This window comes from Xyrauchen texanus, chromosome 23, assembly GCF_025860055.1.
Source record: "Xyrauchen texanus isolate HMW12.3.18 chromosome 23, RBS_HiC_50CHRs, whole genome shotgun sequence".
Lineage (NCBI taxonomy): Eukaryota > Metazoa > Chordata > Actinopteri > Cypriniformes > Catostomidae > Xyrauchen > Xyrauchen texanus.
In genome coordinates, this window is record NC_068298.1 from 25,769,547 (window position 1) to 25,794,946 (window position 25,400).

A 25,400-nucleotide genomic window follows, 5' to 3' on the forward strand; every position below is an offset into this window, starting at 1 on the left:
GCCACGGGCTTGGGAAGCCAAGGAAGCTGCTGCCCCACGTGCCTCGGGCCAAGGAGGGGAGCCCTTGTGGCCGTCGGACCACGCTCACACCTGCGCCATTCCATGGACATTTACCCAACCTTCACGGAGCCCCATTTCACTGCGAGGATGCCAGATTTCCCTTCACCTTTCCCCATGGACACTATTTATTCCCCCCTTTTTGGACATTTTATGTATGTTATTATTTCTAATAAATGACTCTCCAAGGCTTGATGCCACACCCACTGTGTCTGTCTCTTGCTCATCCAACCACAGTGGCATTTAATGATTATACAAAAAAAAAAAAAAACACACATTTGTTTCCTTAATATTTTTATTATTTAGTAACTATTTGAATAAGCAACAAGGCTACATCCACCATATTGGGCATTCCAGTTTTTCTCATTCATTATACATTAATAAAAGTGCTTTGTCTCCGGCTAAATAGACTGACACAGTCACAGCTGAAGGGGTTATAGGCACTCGCTTTGCGCTGTGCCTAACAACGGCCTACATCCGTGTCTACGGCATATCTACAATATTGTAATATTGTCTCTCGTACTTTATTGCTTAATTATAAAACACAAGTAACATCAATACGATAAAATATGGCAATATTCAATAATTTATCATTAATAAAAATCCCAATATACAGTTAATTACAGATGCTTATGGACACCAAGCAACTTGGGACATTAATCACAGGTTTGTGTATAAAGTAGTTACATCTGAACATTCTGAAATTTGTAAACTGCCGACTGCTATGTTGCTTGGTGACCTTATACTGTCTACAGTTTAAATTAACTTCTATTCATTGAAGCATTGTTTATTCCAATAATTGATCGATAATAAATGTTAATAGTTATTGAACATTGGTGTCTTTATCAAATTGTCCCTGTGTCATATCCCTGAACAACCCCATAGTAACTTCACTGCAACACATGGCCTCCCTTTCATAAAATCTAGAGTTCTGACAAATTTCCCACTGATTATTTTCACTTGCAAATGAGATTTTGATATGCCCCAAATGATTGGCAGAAGTTTGCAGCTTTTCACCGGTAGAGGGAACTTGCAGCAAACCTTTGGCACCAATGTACAATTTGCCATAAGTTTGCCACAAAGCTCATTTGCATGTGAAAATAATCAGTGGCGAATTTGCGTCAAGTTAGCAGTAAATTTGACATGAAATAAAAAAATTTGTAAGGGGCACTGTGGCCTATTGCTTTATTTTACAATGTCTCCATACCGGACTCATCCTGTAATATTGATTACATTGTCAGAGCTATTCATTTTTCATATCCTTTCCATATTAGTTATTTGCCAAATGTTTTATTTGATCCTTTTAAAATATGAGATTTTTCCAATCTTCACAATACATCTGACAAGTATTATGCCACTAATGTGACTAAAAACATATTTTTAGGATTTTCAAGAAAACAGCAGTATCAGTAACTATAAAATTATCATCTTGTGTTCTTAAAGAGTGAAGCAACATTTTTTTAAATTATATAAACTTGCAGTACTCTCAATAGGTACCTAATTGCATGCAAGTACCATCTGGATCATTTGCCCTGCACTGGGAGAAAAGTATTGCCCTTAAGGGGGCACTATACGCTAACATTAACTTAAGCTGCATTAAGTTCTGAGGAGTTAATTAAAAAGTGCAACTTTGTAATGTCAAAGAGGTCATTTAATTTAAATGTCTGTAAGACAGATGAAGACCGGCCTACTGCAAAATTTGCTCTCAAAGGTTTAGACTGCTGATGACAGATCACAGCGGTGAAAAGGTCATTCAAAGAGGGTGATGCAGTATTTTGCAGAAATTGACAATCAGTTGTTGAGAAACTAGTGTTGTGCTTTAGTACGCGTGAGGAAAGAAACGGGACAGAATTTTGAAATGAGAGTTGTCTGCATAGATAAGGCCTCAAGAGACGGTTGTACTGAGGAACAATGTCTGAGTGAGAAAATAACCGAGTCAGGTTTCTTCTGCAACTGCTTAACTGTTATAAAGTAATTTAACAATAAAATAGCACTCTAATCTTTGGCTACCACGCTTTTATGCCCATCATTTAACAACAGATAACAGCAGTCTGTTAGGTAAGTCCAAATGAACCAACATATTATTCTTGATGAATCTCAGGTAAATAGTAATTTTATATTTTACCCATGTAAATCTCAACATTTGAGTCAGTTCGTTTAGAATGTCTGTAGATTCCTCTAATACTCCTTCATTGTATGCCACACCTTTGAAATGCACAGGTTAATCAAATGCTTTATTAACATGCTTATCAATGTTGCCCAGCTCAGTAGTCTCAACAGTTTGCTGTTGGTTAATTTGGTTGCCTGGTGCTGCTGAATTGAACCAGTGGGATGGAAGAGAATGCTGAATGGCTGGAGGTCATTTACATGCAAAAGAGCGAATAGAAATCTCTGAATGGTACAGTAATGAGGTGAGATGTAAACTCATGAGAAAGATAAGGTAAGGTTGCCCCCAGGCATAATCTGAAACCAAGCACACTGCAAGTAAATGAAGACATGCTTCAATTGACACCTTTAATATAGCTCTGCATCACTGCCTCATTTAAAAGAAAACAATTCACAGACAATAGTCAGACAAAGATTGCTAAAGAAGACTTAATGGCAGCACAGGTCATCAGAAGGCTCTTGTCAACATAGATTAGCATTGCTCTGTAATCTTGAACTTATAACTACTACTGTACTAGGGAACATTGTACAATCATCTGGTTAGGAGAACCTTTGGGTATTATTTGACAGAGCAGAGCAAATATTGGAGGTTACTACAGTTTACTAATTCCTTGTTGAGTCTACTGACACCGCTCTTTAAAACTATAGTGAAGACTTTTTCCAAAGCATGTACTCACCAGTAAAATTTAATATTTGTGTTATTCGATAACATTTTTAGCATATTTATTAACATTTACTAAGTTATCCAAACCTCGGCATGCTGACATGAGATTGGTTAAATCCATTTATAGATTCTCTGCGTAGAAATTAACCAAAAAGACCAGTCATGGCTTTTTCCTCTTACACCGAGTCAAACCCCATTGCATCATATATGGACTCCTGTGAACTCATGTTTCAGAGCCCATCCTTCACCAAACCCACAAGATCTGGCATCTGCCATTGGCTGGCTCTTATGAAGCTAAACTGCGATTGGTCGAAATCTAGGGCATGTCTCAACATGACATACTGACAGTTATATAGGCATAAATCAGTCTGTTACCATGTGGAAGATACAGAATTATATATCAAACTTATACACATGGCATTATAATCAGCTAAATGTTTTGTGCTAACTCAATATTGATAGCTGAGCAGAACATTCAGAATGTTGCATTGATAAAAAGACACTGTTCACTGTCTTATGACTTTTGGAGTTCTATACTCAGATGATCAAACAGCATGTTTTCTGATTGTAAACTGGTTGCTCACCAGACCAAAAGTCTAAAAGTCAGACACTTGATTGCATTGAAGGTTTACACGGTTAAACAGACTTGAAATGTGATCGCCTGCCTCCCATTTTATAGATCTGCGTGCAAGGGGGTCAACGAGTTTTCTTTGTTCAAACTGAGATTATGTAAGAGATCTCACACAAAGAGCAGTCCTACAGGTTCTGCTCCTCTCAAACACCACAGAGAGAACTTCCCTTTTAGTATTTCCTATTTAAACACATCTTTTATAGAGCACAGTTAGAAATGTTGGACAACTTGAGCAGGCACTACGTGTTATTTAAAGGGATAGTTTACCCATAAATGAAAATTCTCTAATTTACTCATCATTTACTCACCCTCATTCCATCCTAGATGTGTATGAGTGTGGAGTGGTGGTGGTGTAGTGGGCTAAAGCACATAACTGTTAATCAGAAGGTTGCTGGTTCGATCCCCACGGCCACCACCATTGTGTCCTTGAGCAAGGCACTTCAGGTTCACTCCAGGTTGCTCCAGGGGGATTGTCCCTGTAATAAGTGCACTGTAAGTCACTTTGGATAAAAAGCGTCTGCCAAATGCATAAATGTATAAATGTATGACTTTTTGTCTTCCGAAGAACACAAATTAAGATTTGTAGCAGAGTATCTCAGCTCTGTAGGTCCTCACAGTGCAAGGGAATCATGGTACTTTGAAGGTCCAAAAAAGCAAATAAAGGCATCATAAAATTAATCCATAAGACTCCAGTGATTTAATCCATGTTTTCAGGAGCGATTTGATAGGTGTGGGTGAGAAACAGATGAATATTTAAATCCTTTTTAATTTTTTTTTTTACTTAAAATCTCCTCTTTCACTTCCACATTGTTCTTCTTTTGCTTTTGCTGATTCAAATTTTTCATGCATATCGACCCCTACTGGGCAGGGAGGAGAATTTATAGTAAATTATTTCTTAAATATTGATCTGTTTCTCACCCACACCTATCATATCACTTCTGAAGACATGGATTAAACCACTTGGAGTGGAGTGGTAGGTAAATAAAGAGAGAATTTTCATTTTTGGGTAAACTTTTCCATTAAGATACCATTCTCCTTTCATTTAAGAAAACATAAAGGGTTTTCTCTACGACTTCATGATTGTTTGTACAGTTGTACTGACGTTCACTAATTTAACTCTAATTTTCCAGACATGCTGAATAATGACTGAGCAGACCTGTCACTGATCAGTGCTACTAATTCCATACTTTCTCATTATTTATAGCTTGGCTTTCAGGGGTAGATAATCTGTTGCTATTCTGGATAGCTCGTCTCTGCCAGGGACAAATATTCTTGGATGTTAAGTATAGAATGACCGTCATTCACCAAACCCATTGCCACCTACAATAAAATCAATGGGCCCTGGACTGACTGGCTGATCACGTACAGATCACAAAGCTGAAAATTCTTCATATTTTAATATGAATATACCATTATGGGCAATGACAGACTTTTGTGTTGCAAATTCATGAATTGTAATGCAATTTTTATGGCCGGCCAGTATGCACTGTGTATATATCTTAAAACAAGTTGGCACACTAGTTTTAAGAGAGATGCAACACAGAGAAAAACAAACAATAGTTTATTTCAAACCAGGACAATAAAACTCAACACTTGTTTGTCTCAAATCATACATTTGAGTAATGATAATGTAATTAATATGATTATATTAATATTAATAATTTATGATTTATTTATGCTTTGCTGTTAAAAAGGTCTATGCCAATGCAGTAATTTAGGGCATCTGACAATCTAGCAAGGCTAGCAGCAATGACATGCTCCTGTCCTGATTAGATTAAATAATGTGAAGGAGTCAGCATGACCCTATCCAAGGACAGACATTTCATTCTGGAAGGATAACAGGACATGAAAACTTACTATTTTTGTCTTAAACATGCAAGTAACATATAATATTTCCCAATAAGCTACATGAAGGAACAATAATAAAAGGGGGAAAGTCTTAATGGAGCAGTGTTAAACTGTGGACAGAGAAGATTTACAGATTAAGGTAATGCTGTAAATACCAATATCAAATCAAATGTAAAAGACAAAGGGTTTGTATAAGCGTGTATCTTATATAAAATGTTAACTTTGAAATCTGACTAAAGTGCACCTTGCTTCACAGTGAATGTATAAGCACACCCATTTAGCCAGAGAAGCCATATTGAACTGAACAGACAAGGCTATGTTAATCGTAATGCCAGTCATGCACGAATAGTGTGTGAGTTACAGAGCAGGCTGGGCGGAGGCAACCATGGCAACTGTGTTAGATTGTAAACGGTTCCAGCTGAGCACCACGCCTACCTTGTTATATAACCTCAGCTGCCCTTAACATTCCTCATGCTACACGTTTTGCACAGATCACACTGTTATATATAGTCTGCATGCACTGATCATGCACTAAGCCTGCTGCCAGGCCAGGATAAAATCTGACCCAAAAGACACTTTTGGATGATACCAATGTATTGCATATTTTCATTTACGCTCCTTCTCATGCAGTGTTCCTGCAAAGAGGGTAAACATTTCATGATAAGATTACTACACAAACTCAATATATTGTCAACATTAGACATTTTCAGGTTCACTAAGCACTCTGTATTTGCTGAGTCTTTGTTGACACACACATCTAACTTACTAGAAGCTCTGTTTCCTGTGTTAGATCAAGAAGAGGGTTGCACTTCAGCCTTGCAGCATGCACAAAAAGAGCTCAATATAGAATATCAGTAGGCAAAAAAAATAAATAAATGTGACTTCACAGCACTAGTCTGAAGGTCAATATAAAACATTAATGCATTTGAATTAGTTAAAAAAAAGTGGGCATTCTTCATACGTTTTGAACTATAGCTAATGTGTAAGGGAAAAATAATGCTCTCGGATTTCACTTCAACCTTAAGATGTGGTCATATTTTTATTTGCAGATCACAGTTTAATTTTATTATTCAAGTTGAAGAATTAGATTCAATGTAAAGGTAAAATAAGATAAGATAAGGTAACATTTCACCAATACTTTACGTCACTCCAAACCCATATGACTTTCTTTCACAGAGGGATCATAAAAGAAAAAACAATGACAAATCTTCACTTGTCTTTTTGCCATATAATAAAAATAAATAGTGTCGCTGGGTTGTCAAGCTCCAAAAAGGACAAAAAAAACCACACCATAAAATTAAAAGTAATCGATACTAATTGTGCATTATATTCCATGTCTTCTGAAGATACATGATGATGATGAGACTTTTGTGAACAGACAGAAATATAAGTCTTTATTCTCAAATCATTGATAAACTCTTGTTTGCAGTGTCCAGATCAAATTTGGTGACTATGGCACAGTTTGACAACTGATGTTTGATGTTATTGATGTCTAACCTTTGCCTTAAGGTTACAACCTGTCAAAACAAATTCCACCAAACACTGTTGTTGAGTTTTGTTGGATCAGTGTTTTAACCCTGTTTGTATTTGTAATGGCAGTTTGACAATACACCCACTTTTCCACCATGGTTGCAGAACCATGGCGTTCCATACCAACAGGGTTTTTTTTCCCAACACGGAGCCGCAAAATGAGAATTAGAATGGACTGACTGAGCAAGTGACCAATCTTGTGTCGCCATGTATGCACATACAGTAATGCGTTCCACCAGCACGGTTGAGTGCAATTAGCTTTATCGAACCGTACTTATGTGGACATGCTACTAGAACTGCCAATAGAACTGGAACTACTTTATTGACTTTATAAGGCCACATCCAGACTAATCAGTTTCAGTTTTCTAACATCATCGTTTTCTAAAGAATGCGAAAATGGAGAGCGTTTTCGAAATGCTGAATTTATGGTGAAGGAACATGCCATTCTAGTGTTGATGAGAGGGGTAAATGTAATGAAATCAATGCATTTTCAAATGTTTCCTCTATGTTCTTCTATTTTTCCTTTCGCGTCCCACGATAGAAAAAAAGTCACAGGTTTAAAGTGAAATTAGGGTGAGTAAATAATTACAGAATAGTGAACTATTCTTCATCAGCCATCAAATGTAAGATCTTAAACACCAACCAACTAGCAATTCAGATTTTACACAGTCTTCTTAAAAGAATATTCAGGGTTCAATACAAGTCAAGTTGAACTGAAAGAATTTGTGGCATAATGTTCAGTACTACAAAAATGTATTTAAACTCATCCCTCCTTTTCTTATTGTTTTGCCACAAGACAAACAATATGTGTCTTAACATGATTTTAGTGCAATACAATTGCTTGTTAACCTTTTATGTGTGAAGTTACATCTAATTATACAACTTCCTTGCCATGTCGATGTAATGCCGTAAACCCCAAACTTGCATTGAACCCGGAATATTCCTTTAAGAAAAAGAGTGCAATAAAAAGCAACCATTGCTTTATTGTATTTTGATGCAATCATGTCTCTGTTGCTCTTTCAGGGCATGCTACTTGCAGACTCGAGGGAAATTGCCACACAAGTCACTTCCGCTACCTCCAAAAAATCACTTTGAAAAACCAGCACCAAGCAGCAAATTAGTGTCTGATTTTATGGCCAAAAATGATCTGAATTCCTCTTGTTTTGCACTGAGAGGTCATACAGAGGGTGACTGGTAATCCTGTAACGGAGCACACAGGCTCTCATTATACAACACAAGGCTTAGTATTGTGAGGCTGACTAGGGTGAGCAGCTTCTTACCCAAAACAGCTGATTGTTTCACCAAAGAAATACTTACAGCTGTCAGACACCTAACATTATGCCCGACAAAAGAATGACATAAAAATTTACCTAGGCCATGGTTAAACCAGAGACCATAGTTTACTTAGTAAGGGATAATGTACAATCAGCCGGTTGTTATCGTGAAATGAACCCTGACAGGGAGATCAGGAATATGACGCAAAGCTTAGAGGTCTTCTATCAGCCTGAAGGGGTTTATTCTGCAATAACAACTGGCTGACTGTACATAATCCCACTTATGACATGGCTACTAACCAGTAAATAAATTCATGGATATGAAAAGTTGATGTGAGTTTAAATTATGTATTAGCTTATTTGTAGAGATCGCAGTGATCTAAGAAGTAAAGATGGCTCAGATACCTGGATGGCCGGTCTGATACGTGGATTTGCGGTTGTTGCTAAGAAATATCAGGCCGCTAGATGGCGCTGTTTACAGAATCAAGTATTCCAGATAGCCGTGTAATAAGTTTAGATAAATGTTTAGTATGTGTTTTAGAATTTTGATCATTCTAATGTTTATAATTTCTGACATATTCAGTAAACAATCTAAAATGTAATGATTTTGCCACACATATAGCATGTTTTATTATTTATTAGTGTTATACTAGTTTTGGGCCATTAAATCATTGTACTAGATACATTTCTGATCACGTCTTGCACATGCACAGGAGACACTGGCATTACATTTGTTGAGCAATATTCCTTTGCGAGTGCCAAAATGCATTAAGTGAGAATATAAAGGTCAGCTTTTTGATATGAGCCTGCAAACTGGATATTCCTGGCTAAGTCTCAACTGCCTGGTCACGCAGTAGCTCAATGCACCATGCTTGCAGTAGAGCTGATCCAGTCAGGCATTCTAAAAGTTATTTTTGAGTCCCTTAGTTCTTATCTTTATGCCAAGCTGTTGTGGCTGTATATCTCTAACAACTCAGTTTGAGTACTTGTACTTTAAAAAGTAAACTTGAGATATAATAGGTTTATATTAAAGGTATTTTTGACCCATAAATGAAAATTCTCTCATTGTTTACTCTCATGCTGCCCCAAATTTGTGTTATTTAATTTATCCATGGAACACAAAAGATGTTTGCCTCAAATCAACATTTACCTTCATTTCATCATTTTGTATGCATCACCATAAATCATTCTCTTCTCTTGTATGCTTGCATGCATGTAGTCTTGTGTAGCCAGACCTTTGTCTAATATGGCAAATGACTGGAAACGACTGTCTGTGTTCCGTCTGTGACTAGCATGCATGTGAATCCGATTTCTATGAAACCTTTACAACATAAATGACTAGCGAGGTTTGCTTCTATGTTCAAATAACATGTTGATTTCAGCCTTAAAATGGCAATCACAAGATGGGTGTAAATCCCTCATTGAGTTGTGGGGCTGTGCATTATGCAGATTTGTTGCTTTGACCGCATGGCCTGCTTTGTGTGAATCATGCTGACCTATTTCACTTGAATGGACAGATGGTTTAACTAAATTTGATGCCCATAATGCCCATAGTCAAAGCGGCCTTTTTGATCCCTGATATCATTATGCTTCTTATAGGCAACATTTGCTTTGAGAGCTCAACCTAGTCTAAAGACTGGCTGTCACTATGTAACCACAATTTTGCCTTGGAAGCTTTGTGACCATTTTTACTCTTTGTTTGGAATGTTTAGTATGTGGTAGGTGTAAGAACTTTTAGTAAGAAAAATAGTTATGTTCTCAGATAAATAGGAAACACCAAATGCCCTTATTTGCTTGGGAAACTAACAAAGACACCTATGAACTTGTAGGAATAATGTCACCAACATAGACACAAAAGCTTGCAAAACAGAATTAGAGCTGACACACCACCTTAAAACCAACTCGCTACACGAGCCAAGTTAGATTAGATGTCATTAATTGATCATCTTGACCAGACACTTTTTATGGGTCCAATAAATGTTAACTGCTTTGATAATTTCCATGTCTGTTTTAATGAGATATAACATTAGCATTTATTTAAAGGGATAGTTTGCCCCAAAATGATAATTCTCTCATTATTTACTCACCCTCATGCCATTCAAGATGTGCATGACTTTCTTCTGCTCAACTCAAAGATTTGTAGAATATTTCAGCTCTGAAGGTCCAAACAATGCAAGTAAACCAAACAGCATGTCAAGACAGCATAAAAGTAATCTGTAAGGCTCCAGTGATTTAATCCAGGTCTTCTGAAGTGATCTAATAGGTTTTGGGTAAGAACAGAAAAAAAAAAAAACCCACACAGAAATCTCCTTTTTACTTTAAAAACCTACCTTAGACAAGCTCCTAACAGCAGGTGCAGATATGGATGAAGAATGTGACTCACCAAAAGGCAAAAGTGGAGTATTATAGTAAAACATTAGACCTATCATACTGTTTCAGAAGATATGGACTTAATCACTGCAGGACCTTACATTGTGGAGGACCAACAGAACAAATATACTTTTCTAAAATTGCAATTTGTGTTCTGCAGAAGACACACATTTTGGGAAAGCAAGAGGGCAAGTAGGCAACAACTTACAGATTTTGGGTGAATGATCCCTTTTATATTGATTAGTTTCTCACCAACACCCATCATAAATTTAACCACTGGTGTTTTATGGATTACTTTAGGCTACTTTTATGCTTTTTGGAGCTTCAAAGTTTGTCACCATTTACTTGCATTGTATGGACCTACGGAGCGGAGATAGTCTAAAAATCTGTGTTCAGCAAAAAGGAAAAGGTGTAAATGAGAATCTTAATTTGAGTGAACTACTTAAGCACCAGGTTAACACACAGTGTGTGCGCACCGATCTAGTGGGAGCTGAACACAATGAAAAAAATAAATTGCAAACAAGACAAAACACAATCAAGCTCAAACTTGTCCATGTAAAAGACACCCAGCATTCCACACAAAGCAAGTGATGCAGTTCTTATAAAGCCAGATTAACAGACACTCACTGGCTCCATTTAGGATTAGATATTTGGCCCAGCTAGCACCCTGATAAACGTGACATTTTATACACACTTGAAATGAGGCAACGCAATTCTCAGAAGGAAAAAGTACATTTAAGTTAATGCTTTATTTAATAAGTCACTATTACAGCTCATTATAAAAATCTCAAATATTTTAGGACAAACAAAAACAAACTTGAAAGTGGCATTACAAATTTATGTGGGCTCTGTTCAAATTGATACAAATGCACAAGCATACATTGAGAACAGCACAAGTGGGAAATGAATATAGAAGGCACATCATTTAGCATGGACAAGTGCACAAGAGCAGCATGAATATGTAAAATACCCTCATTTACAAAACAAACAAAAAGGCATGGACTGGAGATTAAGAATTTATTGAATTCTTGCTTAGAATGGAATTACCAGCATTCCAATTCATGAGCTTTGAAATGACACATTAAGGGGCTTTCTGACATACGTACATACGAGGACAAAGAATGCAAAACCAAAACTGAGGCGTACTTTGCTGAAATGGTCAGTTGTAAAACTCATCACTCCCATGGCCCTTAACGTCTTGAGAGCACCAACGAGTTGGGGTTACTGCAATTCTCTACAGCAAACACTTTTGATGGCAGAGGAAATCTATAGCCCTTTCAGTTCACCACTGACCCCATCAACTCCCAGTCCCAACAGTTCAAGAATGGTCCAAATTACTACAAAAAAGGAAAAACACTATCTCAGCAGACTACCCCCTCCGATTTCTCGCTTGTAACGATTTGTGAGGTGATCCGCCTGGACTGTGAGTTTGGATAAAACTGCAAACAGTCCATGGAGGTGGTAGTGAAATTGGCCCTCCAGGTCTGAACCATCCTCAGCGTCTCCTTTCGCCTGCTGCGGTGGGCCCTCCTGCTTCACAGCCATCTCAAGGAAGCTGGCACTGCCACCCATTTCCCTCTTCAGCAAGCCCCACTCCATGTCGTTCTTAATGGACTTAAGCAGCAGGTAATGCTCATACATGTCTCGCTGTTTGCTGGGGAAAGAGGGCTCGTTGTTGTTGTGACTAACATGGATTTGGCTGTCCTGCTCCTCCAGAGGCACGTCCCGTAATAAGCTTGGCACCATGACGGTCTCGTTCATGTTGTTGGCTGCAGCCATGAAGCGGTTCATGACATTGAGCAGCGAGTGCTTTTTGCAGTGTGCGTCGTTGCTGAGCTGCATCATTAAACTGAAAACAAGGTTGTATTGCATTAATAACAATAAATGGTTAAATCAATGCAAGTTTATCCATCGTCAAACTATCCACGCGACAAAACTCGCGTCTACGCCGCTAGCGCGCGACGTGGATTATAATGAAACAATGCCCACAATAACCACAGCCGACTAAACAAATCTATTTAAGATCCGTTAAACGGAATGTTGGATAAAACTGATAAGCGTGCAGAATGTAACACTTTACTATTGAGGCAAGCATCGCTTACCTAACAATGACCACGCAATAAAACAAAAACGAGTTTAGAAGCACCAGATACAAACGACTCACCTGGATGGAACCGGTTTTTGAACTGGCAAATTACAAAGGATAATGGCGTTGGTCACGACGAATTGAGAAGAAAATTTCCTTCTGCGGTTTCAGGCGGTGACCGGTAGACTTTATACTGTTGACGTCAGGCAGAGTTCAGTCACATGGCCAATTATGTGCGGCGTTGGAAGGAGTGACGGGTGTTCGGACCAATCGCGCATCTCCTTTGAATCTCTATGGGGATAACCGCTGTTCAGACGATTTGATGGCCTTTTCATGCCTCCGGGTTTCTCGCTTCCGGAGGTGCCTCTTGCAGGGTAAACTTACTTCCGGTATCAACAACAGCCATTGAAACGTGAGCAAGATCTACTGAAATCAAAGTCTTCACACAAATTAAAGAGCGTGTAAATGTTTGATCTTTTTTGCTTTGTTGTCGGCTCTACAGAGCTCTAATTAGGATCTTGATAATGTTAAAGATCATTATGACAACTTTGAGGAAGGCATAACATGATTGCATCCAGAATATTCAGTGAGAAACTGAATGCCCTCTAGAGGGATACTTTTGAAATGTATTCCAGATTACAGAATACATGCAGTAAAATGTCATTTGTAATATATTTCGTTAGATTAATCAAGGTCAGTAACATATTCTAAATACTTTGGATTACTTCTTCAGCACTGGTAGATTTTTTTTCACTTGTTTTGACTATAAAAACTGTATTTTTACAGGCTGTATGCAGTATGTGCAAAGCCAAAGCACAATGAAATAAGGCAACTTATGATTTCGGGGATTTACATAGGCTTTTGTCCGGTTTCATATTTGTCAGTCAACTATTCAAAATATATTCGGGGCCGAAGCCCCGGCAAAATCGGCTGCCGCCGCCTCTGAACAAGATTAATCAAATTGATCTTGTTTTAAGGATGTTTTTTAATGTGTATATTTACAGGAAAACAATACAAAAAATTATTATCAATTATACACTTTTTGCCCTAATATCAAAGGCCTTTCTAGAAAAAAAAAGAAATTACGATCTAACCTGAATTTTCTTGATAACATTTTTTATTTACAAACTCATGTAAAATGGCTAGAAATAGCATTTTAGCTTAGCGTAAAGCTGACAATTTACACAAGGTTTATTTCTATTTCTTTTGCTCCAAACTTACTTCAAACTTACTTCTCTGTCTGCTCGTATGAATGTAACACATCATAAGAAACTGTTTCACTGCTGTTCAAATGCACATTGGATCGCATCATTTATATGTATAAATGTTTTCCATCTGAAATATTAAATGAAACAAATGACAATAAAATACAAAGTAATCTCTTCAGTAATCCAAATACTTTTTGAATGTAACTGTATTCTAATTACCAATGATTTAAATTGTAACTGTAGTGAAATACAGTTACTTAAATTTTGTAGTTTACATACGTAATCCCGTTATGTATTCTGTTACTCCCCAACCCTGGTTATGAATAACTTGTGAATTTGCTGTTATTTAAGTCAGCTCTGCATTATTTCAAGTGAAAACAGTGCGTTGTGTTGTAGATAATCATCGTTAGCCTGCTCCCCTCCCTGTACAGCTGATCGCTCACACCATGGACACTTTCATAAACTCTCTCTCCGATATTACATCACATGCTTATGACACCATCATAAAACTGAATGTGATCAAGTTAATGTTCGAGTTGACAGTCAGGATTAAACTCATTAAACTCTGTTCTTTTCACACCATGAAGCCAAGGTGCTTTTTGTAGCACACTGCTCAAATGTCAAAACAAGATTTTAGTCTCATTTTATCATCCTTATAAATAAAAGAATGAAACCATGAATGAAAACATAAATCGAAATAAATGCGTTTCATCATGAGAACCCCCCATTTTTTTTTTTTTTATATAAATGTAGCTAATATTCTGACTCTGTAAATCTATAATGGCTCTTATGACTGCTCATCATCATCTTAAAGTCTGTAAACCTGTGCTGTAATATTCAATGTAGTGCTTATGCCACGTTATGTAGACGTTGCTATAATTAGTATTAAATTAACTGTTTATTGCACAGTTTTTATTGCTGTCTGTTGATCTTTTACTTGGATGGGGGGTTACTGTTCATTGTATATTTGATTATTTATACTTTTAAAACTGCCTTTAATATTTTTGGGAGTTGCATTCGATGTTCAGTTTGACATGTTGAACTTTATTTGTATTTTTGCATTTGTGCTGGGAGTATACACGGATCAGCCACAACATTTTAAACCACCTGCCTAATACTGTGTAGGTCCCCCTCGTGTCGCCAATACAGCGCCAACCCGCATCTGCAATAGCATTCTGAGGTGATATTCTTTTCACCACAATTGTACAGAGCGGTTATCTGAGTTACCATCAATCATCAGAATTGGGGAAAAATGTGATCTCAGTGATTTCGAGCATGGCATGATTGTTGGTGCCAGACGGGTTGGTTTGAGTATTTCTGTAAGTGTTGATCTCTTGGGATTTTCACACACAACAGTCTCTAAAATTTATTGAGAATGGTGCCAGTGTGGGCAGTTCTGTGGATGAAAATGCCTTGTTAATGAAGAGGTCAACAGAGAATGACCAGACTGGTTCGAACTGACAAAGTCTACGGTAACTCAGATAACTAAATAAAGCTAATTAATTGTACTTACAATGATAAGAGGAATTGATGGTTGAATGAATATAGAATGTGGGCTGAAAAGCCAAATCAGTTGGAAAAAGATTATAAATAATTTGTGTATATCATGTTGTGACTTATTGGAATACAGACCATACAGAAGAGGTAAGAAGCATTATTAGAGGCAAATGTAAACACCGACAATGACCGCCAACCCATAGCAGAAGCAGCTGTACTCTACGGTGATGTAGTTTCCGGTTCTTGTGAAAAAGGCTAATTGAATTAAAAAAAGAAAACATGAATTCACTTATTCTTTTATACAAGTTAAATAATATAGTGCCAGCATTTGTGGCATAATGTTGATTGCCACAAAAATTTATTTCCACTCAATTTAAAAATAAAATGGAAGCAAAAATCAAGGTTACAGTGTGGAACTTACAATAGAAGTGAATGGGGCAAAATTTGGGAGGTATTAAAAGCACTTCAAGTAATTCTTCTGTTAAAATGTGTTTATTATTTGAGCTGTAAAGTTATAAATAATAGTTTTATGGAGGACTACTGATTTACGGGATTACAGGGTTTTCCTTGTCATGACAAGGAAGTTGTAAAATTGGATATCATTTAACACAGAAAAGGTTAGTTAGTGATTTTATCACACTAAAATCATGTCAACGCACATTATGTTTTGTGGCTATACTTTTGAAACAATATTTTAACGTTCACAGATTGGCCCCATTCACTTCCATTGTAAGTGGCTTACTGTAACCCAGTTTGTGTTTAAAGAAAGGAGGGGCCATTTGAAATTTGTGTGGTGGTTATCAACATTATGACACAAATACTGTCACTTGAGTGTAACTTTTTGAACCTGAAATTTGCCTCTAAAATACATTATTTTGTTACTGGTTATGTTACTACTTTTTTGATAATATTTTATATTGTGTCAATTCATATGTTATGATACTGATGGCTTCAAATGCCACCCACATCCCAATGTTGGAGTGATGGTCAAACACGTTGCCAATCTGTTCAAACAAATCATTAAAAAGAACTAGTTCAATAGAACGACTTGTTTGTGACTCGGACATCAATATCAAGGTCCAGAAGGTCTACCGGTCTGTCAGCAGATTTCACAAAATCCTGTCTTTCCAAAAAGATTAGCATTAGATAGTTTCAGTATAAAAATGCAAACTTATTCAAGAGAATTCATGAAAATGATGTCAAATGTAAAAGATGCCAAAATAAACATATTTTGTTCTCTAGCTTTCATAAAACAAATTTAAACTGACTACAAAAGCAATTTAAGGAATTAAAAGTAATTTTATAGGACTAATCCAATTTAATATGACATGAAGTATATTTGCATGATGGACAAAACCCTTCCAAAGACATAGCAACACATGATTATATTACACAGAGTGATAATTCCAAAAATAATTGAGAAAATGAGTTTGAGTTGGATTTGCGATGTAAAATTTCCAAATGCTTCTTTAGATTTGATGTAGAATTCCTTGCAGTTGTGGATATTAACCTTTCGTAGGGAGAGTTTACATTGCAGTGATGTTTTTGCCCCGTGTCTCCTTAAAAATGTAATTATCTCTAAATCTAGTGATCAAATGCTGAAGTAGACCACTCCATCACCACCTGCCTGGCTAGTAGTGAGTACCAGTTCTGAGTGCGATATACACAACCCTCCCCCTCAATTCCAAAAACATATTGAAAAAAGATGATTGGGGGCCTGGGTAGCTCAGAGAGTATTGACACAGACTACACCCCTGGAGTCACGAGTTCGAATCCAGGGCGTGCTGAGTGACTCCAGCCAGGTCTCCTAAGCAACCAAATTGGTCTGTTGCTAGGGAGGGTAGTCACATGGAGTATCCTCCTCATGTCACTATTACATAATTACTTAATCCAGATAACATGTAATCCATTAACATCCTGTACTAGATGTCGATCAATTTGAATCTTTTTGAGCAGTAAGTCTGCAATTATGAGGTCAAACCCAAGTTGCAGAGCAGCCTACCATTTTATTAAAAAAAATAAAGCAAAGGCGCCATCTGATGGTCCTGTGTCTAAGGCACAGGCAACAGCTTCATGCACAAAATGTTTTGAATTCCCTAGAACATTTACAAATCCCACAAAAAACAACAACAGGCTATTGACAATGGAGTTGTCTTAGAAATTAAAAGTCTGCATGCTCAAAAATTAATATGCTGACAACAAGGCATGATGCAGGATGATTTGCCATAAAATGAGTAACAATCTGTAATGAGGTTCATAAGATGGGTAAAGAGGAGGCGGGAACCATAACGCCCCCTTCCTCGTCACACAATCATATACATATGTTGGAGTGACTTATGAGAAAAATTATAGTTTAAAGCATTAAACAAATTATTTTCTTTATAAAAGCAAATATTCAAAATCACTTGTACCCAGGTGCTGATATTTTTCATTATTTACTCACAAACCTCTCTGACAATTTCAATTTTTTATAGACATATCCAAGTTAAAGAGAAACAACAGCTCATCACAGTCATGGCATTCAGCAAATTAGGTCTTTATTATACCATCACGGCTACATCAATAACCTGAGGCTGCAAATAACTACATCATTTTCACAAAAGCAATCCAAATAGAGTGGGAAAACATGTTTTTCTGTATTTGGTGATTACGCCTACCTACCCCCACACACACAAAACGTCATATGTAACATATTGGATAACACAGGACCTCAAAAGGTAAAAAATGATGTCTCTATTAACTATCAAGTCCTTTTTGGCAAATGTTGAGAAAAGGTTCAGGTTTCATTCAAGAAACTTTAATAATGTTTTGAGTCAATGTGTACAGCACTCCATCTGCTGCATTAACTGCATGAGTATTTCTGGTTTAACACTGGCTAAAATGTATGCACATGTGTATCTATAATCATGGTTATATTTACACTCTGGCAAAACAATAACAACAACAAAATTGGCCCATAGGAATGGATTCCATCCCTTCAATCTAGTTAGCAACAAGAAATATTTAAAAAAAGCAGCCAGAAAGTCTCTAAAATGAAATATTTAGCTAAGGCACACATACAAAACATTGAAACTACACGATTTCCCTTTGTGTCAGGCACAGTCCTTGGTAATACCCTGTAGGAAGACAAAATTGACAGTAAGAACTCTTAAATAATAATAAAAAACTGAATGATTTAACTGCATTTTGTCATGTTTTGATGAATCAAAATGAATAATTAGGTGACTTCAGATAAAATACCACAAAAGTTATTGTATAATAAGAAAATATACCTGTGATGGAGGATTACTACACCATCTCATATTGGTTGTTGGTGATATAGCGAGACAGACAGCATGCCAGGAATATCCCAATAAGCTAATGAGGAATAGGATGTCAAATAAAGACAACAGAATTATATTTAAAAAGGTCTATTGCAGACAAACTGGATGTGACAAATACCTGGAAGAATGCTATTCCAAAAGATATTCCAGCAATAATGCCAACATTAGCCTCCATTGTGGTAGTCATCAGTGAGAAACAGCCCTATAAGGAGGATTTTCGTTTTACAATTACAAATATTGATTATAGATAGGTATTTGATAGAGAGTGTACTAAAACAATCAAGTTCTTACGCGCTGGTACACCACTGCTGCAGCCAACGTCAGATCCTTCAGTTCTGCAGTAGTGCAATTCACACCAGCACTCATATTACAGCAGCTTTTGGGGATTCCCTCTTGTTTGAAGTAATTCGTGTCTGCCCAGCTAGTGTAGTTCTTCTCTCCACAGCATTGTAGCTACAATGGAAGGAATAATATCAGTCATGAGTGAATCCGAGACAGGGAAGCACAACATTACGATTCAGTATGATTCCACATTAAAAAAAAAAGTACCACTGCACCAACTCACATTTTAACATTTTGTAGGCATTGCTGTATGAATCAGATAAAAACAAACAAATACATCCTTACTGTTCTCTGGATCCTGTCCAGATCGTTGCTTCTGATGTCTGTACCAGTGTAGGCTGATTGAGCATTTTTATAGACATCTTGAATTACTGCTTTAATCTTAAAAGAAAACAAAAACACAATTTGATTATAGGTGGCAGATGACCAATACTATATACGAAGATCTGAAAAATGAATAAATTACCTCATGTCTAAAAATGAAGCCAGATATGCCTGATACCAGTTCAGCTAAGAACACCAGTGTCAGGAACATGGCATACTAAGATAAGAGGAAAGACAAAATAAGAAAACTTTTAATTAGGCTTGAAAACATACAGGTAAGTCATATCCATCTTGCGAAGCAAGTTTCACATGTGGGTGTTCCTTCAACTTTTGATTTTGTTTGGGTTGATTTTTTATCAAAACAGATTTCCGATTACATTTTTGTGTGCTTGTTATTTGACAGTCACATTAAAATGGACTTTTTATTTACTTATTTGTAATATAAAGTCTGTATTGTCCCAGACCTTCAATATTAAACAATAAAAACCCATTATAATATTTACAATTATTGCATGATTAAAACTATGATCATCTAAACAAAGAATGAAATAAACAACCCATTTTAATACCTTTTGTAGGGAAATGTTATCTATCAATTTTGTAATATGTACGAATGTCCCAGTTGCAAAATGATTAGTTAACAGAAACTAAACCAAAATGAAATTCCCAAAAATGACCAAGAAAAACAAAACAAAAACTAACATATTCCAAAAAACTAAAACTAAACTGAAAATGTCACACATTGCTTTAAAATGAACTTTAACTAAATAGAGATGATCATAAAATATTTCCAGTTCTCGTTTTTAATAATTTGAATTGTGTATGTTACAAAATCGTTTTGGTTTCTTTCAAGGTCTGCATCTGTTGCATTGCAAACGTGCCAAACATTTGAAAAGATTAAACATCATGTCCGCAAGGAGACGTAACAGCAGCGTTTAGGAGTATTTTAATATCGTGCATTGACAGATAAATAAAAATGTCACGTTGTTTCTCAAAATAGCACGTGTGGCATGTATCTGAAAGGTAAAAACTTAAAAGTGCGCCTGCAAAGCAAAAAATAAAATATATTGATAGACTAAATTAAAAACGAAAACTAAAATTAATTTGTAAGCAAAAACTAACAAACACAGTTGGCAAAATGACAAACTAAACTAAATAATAATTTAAAAGTGAAAACTAAATTAAATTTAAACTAAATTAAAAACTATAATAACCTTGGACAGTTGTGGTGTAATTTCCTCCTCAAACTAATTTGAGTCAGTGAAGAGCATACTTGAAACTAAATAAAAGACAAGTGATGTTTGAATAGAAAAAGAAAAGAAAATATCAGTTGTAAGCAGAATATTATTATTCAGCGTCACTACCAATGAACTGTAACTTTGCCAAATTATGCAAAAAGTATGCAATTGTATCTATGAAATTAGACTTACCAAGACAAAAGAGTAGGACATCTTATTCCAAAAATGTTAAATATATAATTTATGCTACAGTATAGACCTTTTTCACACTCTGTAATTTGGAACGCGGATGTAAACGTTTGCAGGGTAAATTTCGACAGTGGTGAATGGAAGATCACAGCAAATATTGTTTTCACTTAACCATTTGCCCCAAGACCAAAAGAAAAAAATCCACCATTAAATTTGAATGACTTTCCAGAAGAGGAACACAATATAGAGCAGTGATTAAGACAGTAAAATGGGACAAGATACCAAATTTTCTGTCACTCTCTCAGCAGCTGTAATCGAAACCCCCTCTTAGCTGTGGTAATTCCTATTTTAAAACTAATTCCAGGGTGATATAACACAAAGCATAATGTTATACATTTACACACAATTTAAAAAAAAAAAATTGTAATATAAGGTCGCTAGATTTACGCTGATAAATACGGTGGAAAAGTGTCATCACAGTCTGTGAAAAAGGTCTAATCTATTAAACACAATACAGACATTCTGATGTGAATAATTCACTTTAAGAAAAAAAATAACACAAATGGCCCATGTACATACAATTTTGGACATCGTTAGAAATCAAATAAAAAAAAAAGGGAAAGGGTGATTTTTTTATGCTTTACTTCTTTATCACTGTCATGACTGCTATGTTGCTCAGAACTGCACCCAAGACTTTCACCCACTGTTGCACTTGTGTATATGGCTGAGTGAAAATAAAGGGATTTGATTTGATGTCCACAGTGTTGAAAGTGCACAAGTTAAAGTAACACCCATTTATAAAATATTTTACTCTGTGTTTAGATTTTCTGATATCTCTCAAGAACTGACCAGTTTCAGCATCCATGGACTCCCACGGCAGGTTGCGAAGCAACCAAACAACCCAAAGATGATGATGATGGCTCCGGTCCCAATCAGGACATATGGTGCATTGGTACCTTTGTCTGAACTCAAGAGTAGGTCAAACTCCAAATTAACCTTTCCCCATACTCCAACGGCCAACAGGATCACTCCTGTGAACTACAGGGTACAGGTAAAGACTCTCAGACATATTCAATAGGAGTGGTGTTTAAGGATGGCCTGAAACACAGTGATTACAGGCCTGTACCTCATCCCATCCAAAATCTCAGTAACACCATTGCAAACCATGTAATTACACCTACACAGCTATCACAGCTCTGACAGTTGTTAGAGAATTAAATAAAACTATTTTGTCTTAAAATCAAAATATCAGCCTTGACATATTTAAGAACTGATTGAAATAACTAAGGGCAACTGACTCAATCTGAATCTCTCTTTATACACTTTCCTCCAAGCAGCAGAGGTTGTAAACATGACAGTCTGGCCATCTGTCTCCTGCCTGCTGGAAATCACTGTGAATAGCAATAAATGTTCAAGATAAAACAGCTGCTTCGGACTTTGCACCCATTAACAACATTTGATTAACTATTTATATCAGTTTCCACACTGAATCTCTGTAAGAAAACAACTGTGAATTTTCTTGGCAGGACACAAAACAAAGCTGAACATTTTCTTAATTTTCTCCAGGAGAAACTTGAATCACGATCCTAAAATTGAGATTTCACTTCATTACATAATAGCTTTGAAACATTAGAGACTCATTTAGGTAAAACAGTAAATTATTCAGCAAACTTTAAAACATTAAAGACTCGTTTTGGTAAAACAGTAAATTATTCAGCAAACTTTAAAACATTAAAGACTCGTTTTGGTAAAACAGTAAATTATTCAGCAAACTTTAAAACATTAAAGACTCGTTTTGGTAAAACAGTAAATTATTCAGCAAACTTTAAAACATTAAAAGACTCGTTTTGGTAAAACAGTAAATTATTCAGCAAACTTTAAAACATTAAAAGACTCGTTTTGGTAAAACAGTAAATTATTCAGCAAACTTTAAAACATTAAAAGACTCGTTTTGGTAAAACAGTAAATTATTCAGCAAACTTTAAAACATTAAAAGACTCGTTTTGGTAAAACAGTAAATTATTCAGCAAACTTTAAAACATTAAAAGACTCGTTTTGGTAAAACAGTAAATTATTCAGCAAACTTTAAAACATTAAAAGACTCGTTTTGGTAAAACAGTAAATTATTCAGCAAACTTTAAAACATTAAAAGACTCGTTTTGGTAAAACAGTAAATTATTCAGCAAACTTTAAAACATTAAAAGACTCGTTTTGGTAAAACAGTAAATTATTCAGCAAACTTTAAAACATTAAAAGACTCGTTTTGGTAAAACAGTAAATTATTCAGCAAACTTTAAAACATTAAAAGACTCGTTTTGGTAAAACAGTAAATTATTCAGCAAACTTTAAAACATTAAAGACTCGTTTTGGTAAAACAGTAAATTATTCAGCAAACTTTAAAACATTAAAAGACTCGTTTTGGTAAAACAGTAAATTATTCAGCAAACTTTAAAACATTAAAAGACTCGTTTTGGTAAAACAGTAAATTATTCAGCAAACTTTAAAACATTAAAGACTCGTTTTGGTAAAACAGTAAATTATTCAGCAAACTTTAAAACATTAAAGACTCGTTTTGGTAAAACAGTAAATTATTCAGCAAACTTTAAAACATTAAAGACTCGTTTTGGTAAAACAGTAAATTATTCAGCAAACTTTAAAACATTAAAGACTCGTTTTGGTAAAACAGTAAATTATTCAGCAAACTTTAAAACATTAAAAGACTCGTTTTGGTAAAACAGTAAATTATTCAGCAAACTTTAAAACATTAAAAGACTCGTTTTGGTAAAACAGTAAATTATTCAGCAAACTTTAAAACATTAAAAGACTCGTTTTGGTAAAACAGTAAATTATTCAGCAAACTTTAAAACATTAAAAGACTCGTTTTGGTAAAACAGTAAATTATTCAGCAAACTTTAAAACATTAAAAGACTCGTTTTGGTAAAACAGTAAATTATTCAGCAAACTTTAAAACATTAAAAGACTCGTTTTGGTAAAACAGTAAATTATTCAGCAAACTTTAAAACATTAAAAGACTCGTTTTGGTAAAACAGTGGTAACAGAGAAATAATCATCCAGTAAGCCGGTAACAATAAATGACTTCGGCAGGATCTTTATTTGTTTATTCAAATAAACTTAGCTAAATAAAGCTAAGAAATGTATCTCAACTTTCAATAAGGGGTCAGCTGTTAGTTGGCTGAGCTCATTGTTCAGAGTGAGTTAGCTCTCGAGCTAATAGCGAATCTGATGAAAACACACAAACTCACCCAGAAAATCAGACTGTACGAGATGAGAAACGTCTTCAGACACGTTATCACGGGTTTGGTTTGCAGCCGTGCGGATGGAGGGGACATTTCTGCTTTAGTTTGTCCAGCTGATGTGGCTGGCAAAGGGATTTCTTGATGAAGAGGGCTGCAGAAAAAGTTGCTGGTTGTGTGTTGAGGGAGTTTGTTGAGGAGCTGCAGGAGGATGAATACTGTGCTGTGGAGTCTGGCGCTTTTCCCAACAGGAAGTACTGTTTTCCAAGATAAAGGACTGAGAATCTAGACTAGGAGATCTGTAAATATAACATCCAAATTCCGGATGCTTAAATTAAATGAGAAAATAATAATAACAGGAAGACTTTGTTCCGTGTTTGGATATTTCTGAGGAATTTGAAAAACGTCAGGGGTATTCATACTGGGGTCCTGGCCTGGGACCTCCAAGGGGCCGCAAATAAAAAAGAAAATAAATAAATAAATAAAAAAGGCATTACAGAATTTTACATTATTTCTGTTTCATTCGGCTTTCTAAAGACTGGTTGGACATTATGAGATTAATCATACATTGCCAATCCTAGATGTGCATGACTTTCTTTCTTCTGCAGAACACACATTTTTTGAAGAATGTCTCAGTTCTGTAGGTTCATACAATGCAAGTAAATGGGTACCAAAATGTTAAGCTTCAAAAAGCACATAAAGGCAGCATAAAAGCAATCCATACGACTCCAGTGGTTTAATTCATGTCTTCTGAATCCAATTGGTTTTTGGCGAGAACAGAACAAAATATAGTACTTTTTCACTGTACATCTTGACTGCAGTATCTAGGCATGATCACGATATCAAACTCGATAACACTTGATGATTCTAGGAAGTGTAATCAAGCTTGAAATCATGATCACCAAAGAGACTGCTGATCTTGAAATCTTTGTTGAACAGAATAAAGAAAGTCATTGTGAGAAAATTCTGAGAGAATTATCATTTTTGGGTGAACTATCCCTTTAATGCCAAATAAATATTTTATATATATATATATATATATATATATATATATATATATATATATATATATATATATATATATATATATATATATATATATATATATATATATATATATATAAATATATATTTTATATATATATATATGTTCTTATATATATATACACATATACAGTCGAAGTCAGAAGTTTACACACACCTTTTAGACAGTTTTTCACAATTCCTGGCATTTAATCGTAGAAAACATTCCCTGTCTTAGGGATCACTACTTCATTTTAAGAATGTGAAATGTCAGAATAATAGTAAAGAGAATTATTTATTTCAGCTTTTATTTCTTTCATCATAGTATTTGGTAGCATTGCCTTTAAATATTTAACTTGGGTCAGATGTTTTGGGT

General features: G+C 35.6%; 3 protein-coding genes across 3 annotated transcripts in view; all 3 read right to left on the bottom strand.

Moving 5' to 3' along the window:
* The window catches only part of cstf2 (cleavage stimulation factor, 3' pre-RNA, subunit 2), a 174,798-nt gene that overhangs the window by 70,540 nt on the left and 78,858 nt on the right, over window positions 1-25,400 (bottom strand). The gene's annotated exons all lie outside the window — the stretch shown is intronic.
* On the bottom strand, window positions 11,257-12,818 carry mid1ip1l (MID1 interacting protein 1, like). Its single transcript, XM_052154759.1, has 2 exons — window positions 12,705-12,818; window positions 11,257-12,389 (listed from the first exon to the last, which is right to left on the bottom strand). Exon 2 carries the CDS (start codon window positions 12,383-12,385, stop codon window positions 11,897-11,899), a length of 489 nt encoding a protein of 162 aa, XP_052010719.1. The 5' UTR covers window positions 12,386-12,389; window positions 12,705-12,818; the 3' UTR covers window positions 11,257-11,896.
* On the bottom strand, window positions 17,331-24,252 carry tspan7 (tetraspanin 7). The gene is made up of 8 exons (XM_052154756.1): window positions 24,011-24,252; window positions 21,597-21,785; window positions 19,463-19,537; window positions 19,282-19,377; window positions 18,946-19,107; window positions 18,773-18,856; window positions 18,604-18,688; window positions 17,331-18,447 (listed from the first exon to the last, which is right to left on the bottom strand). The coding sequence occupies exons 1-7, from the start codon at window positions 24,095-24,097 to the stop codon at window positions 18,620-18,622; spliced, it is 762 nt and encodes a 253-aa protein (XP_052010716.1). The 5' UTR covers window positions 24,098-24,252; the 3' UTR covers window positions 17,331-18,447; window positions 18,604-18,619.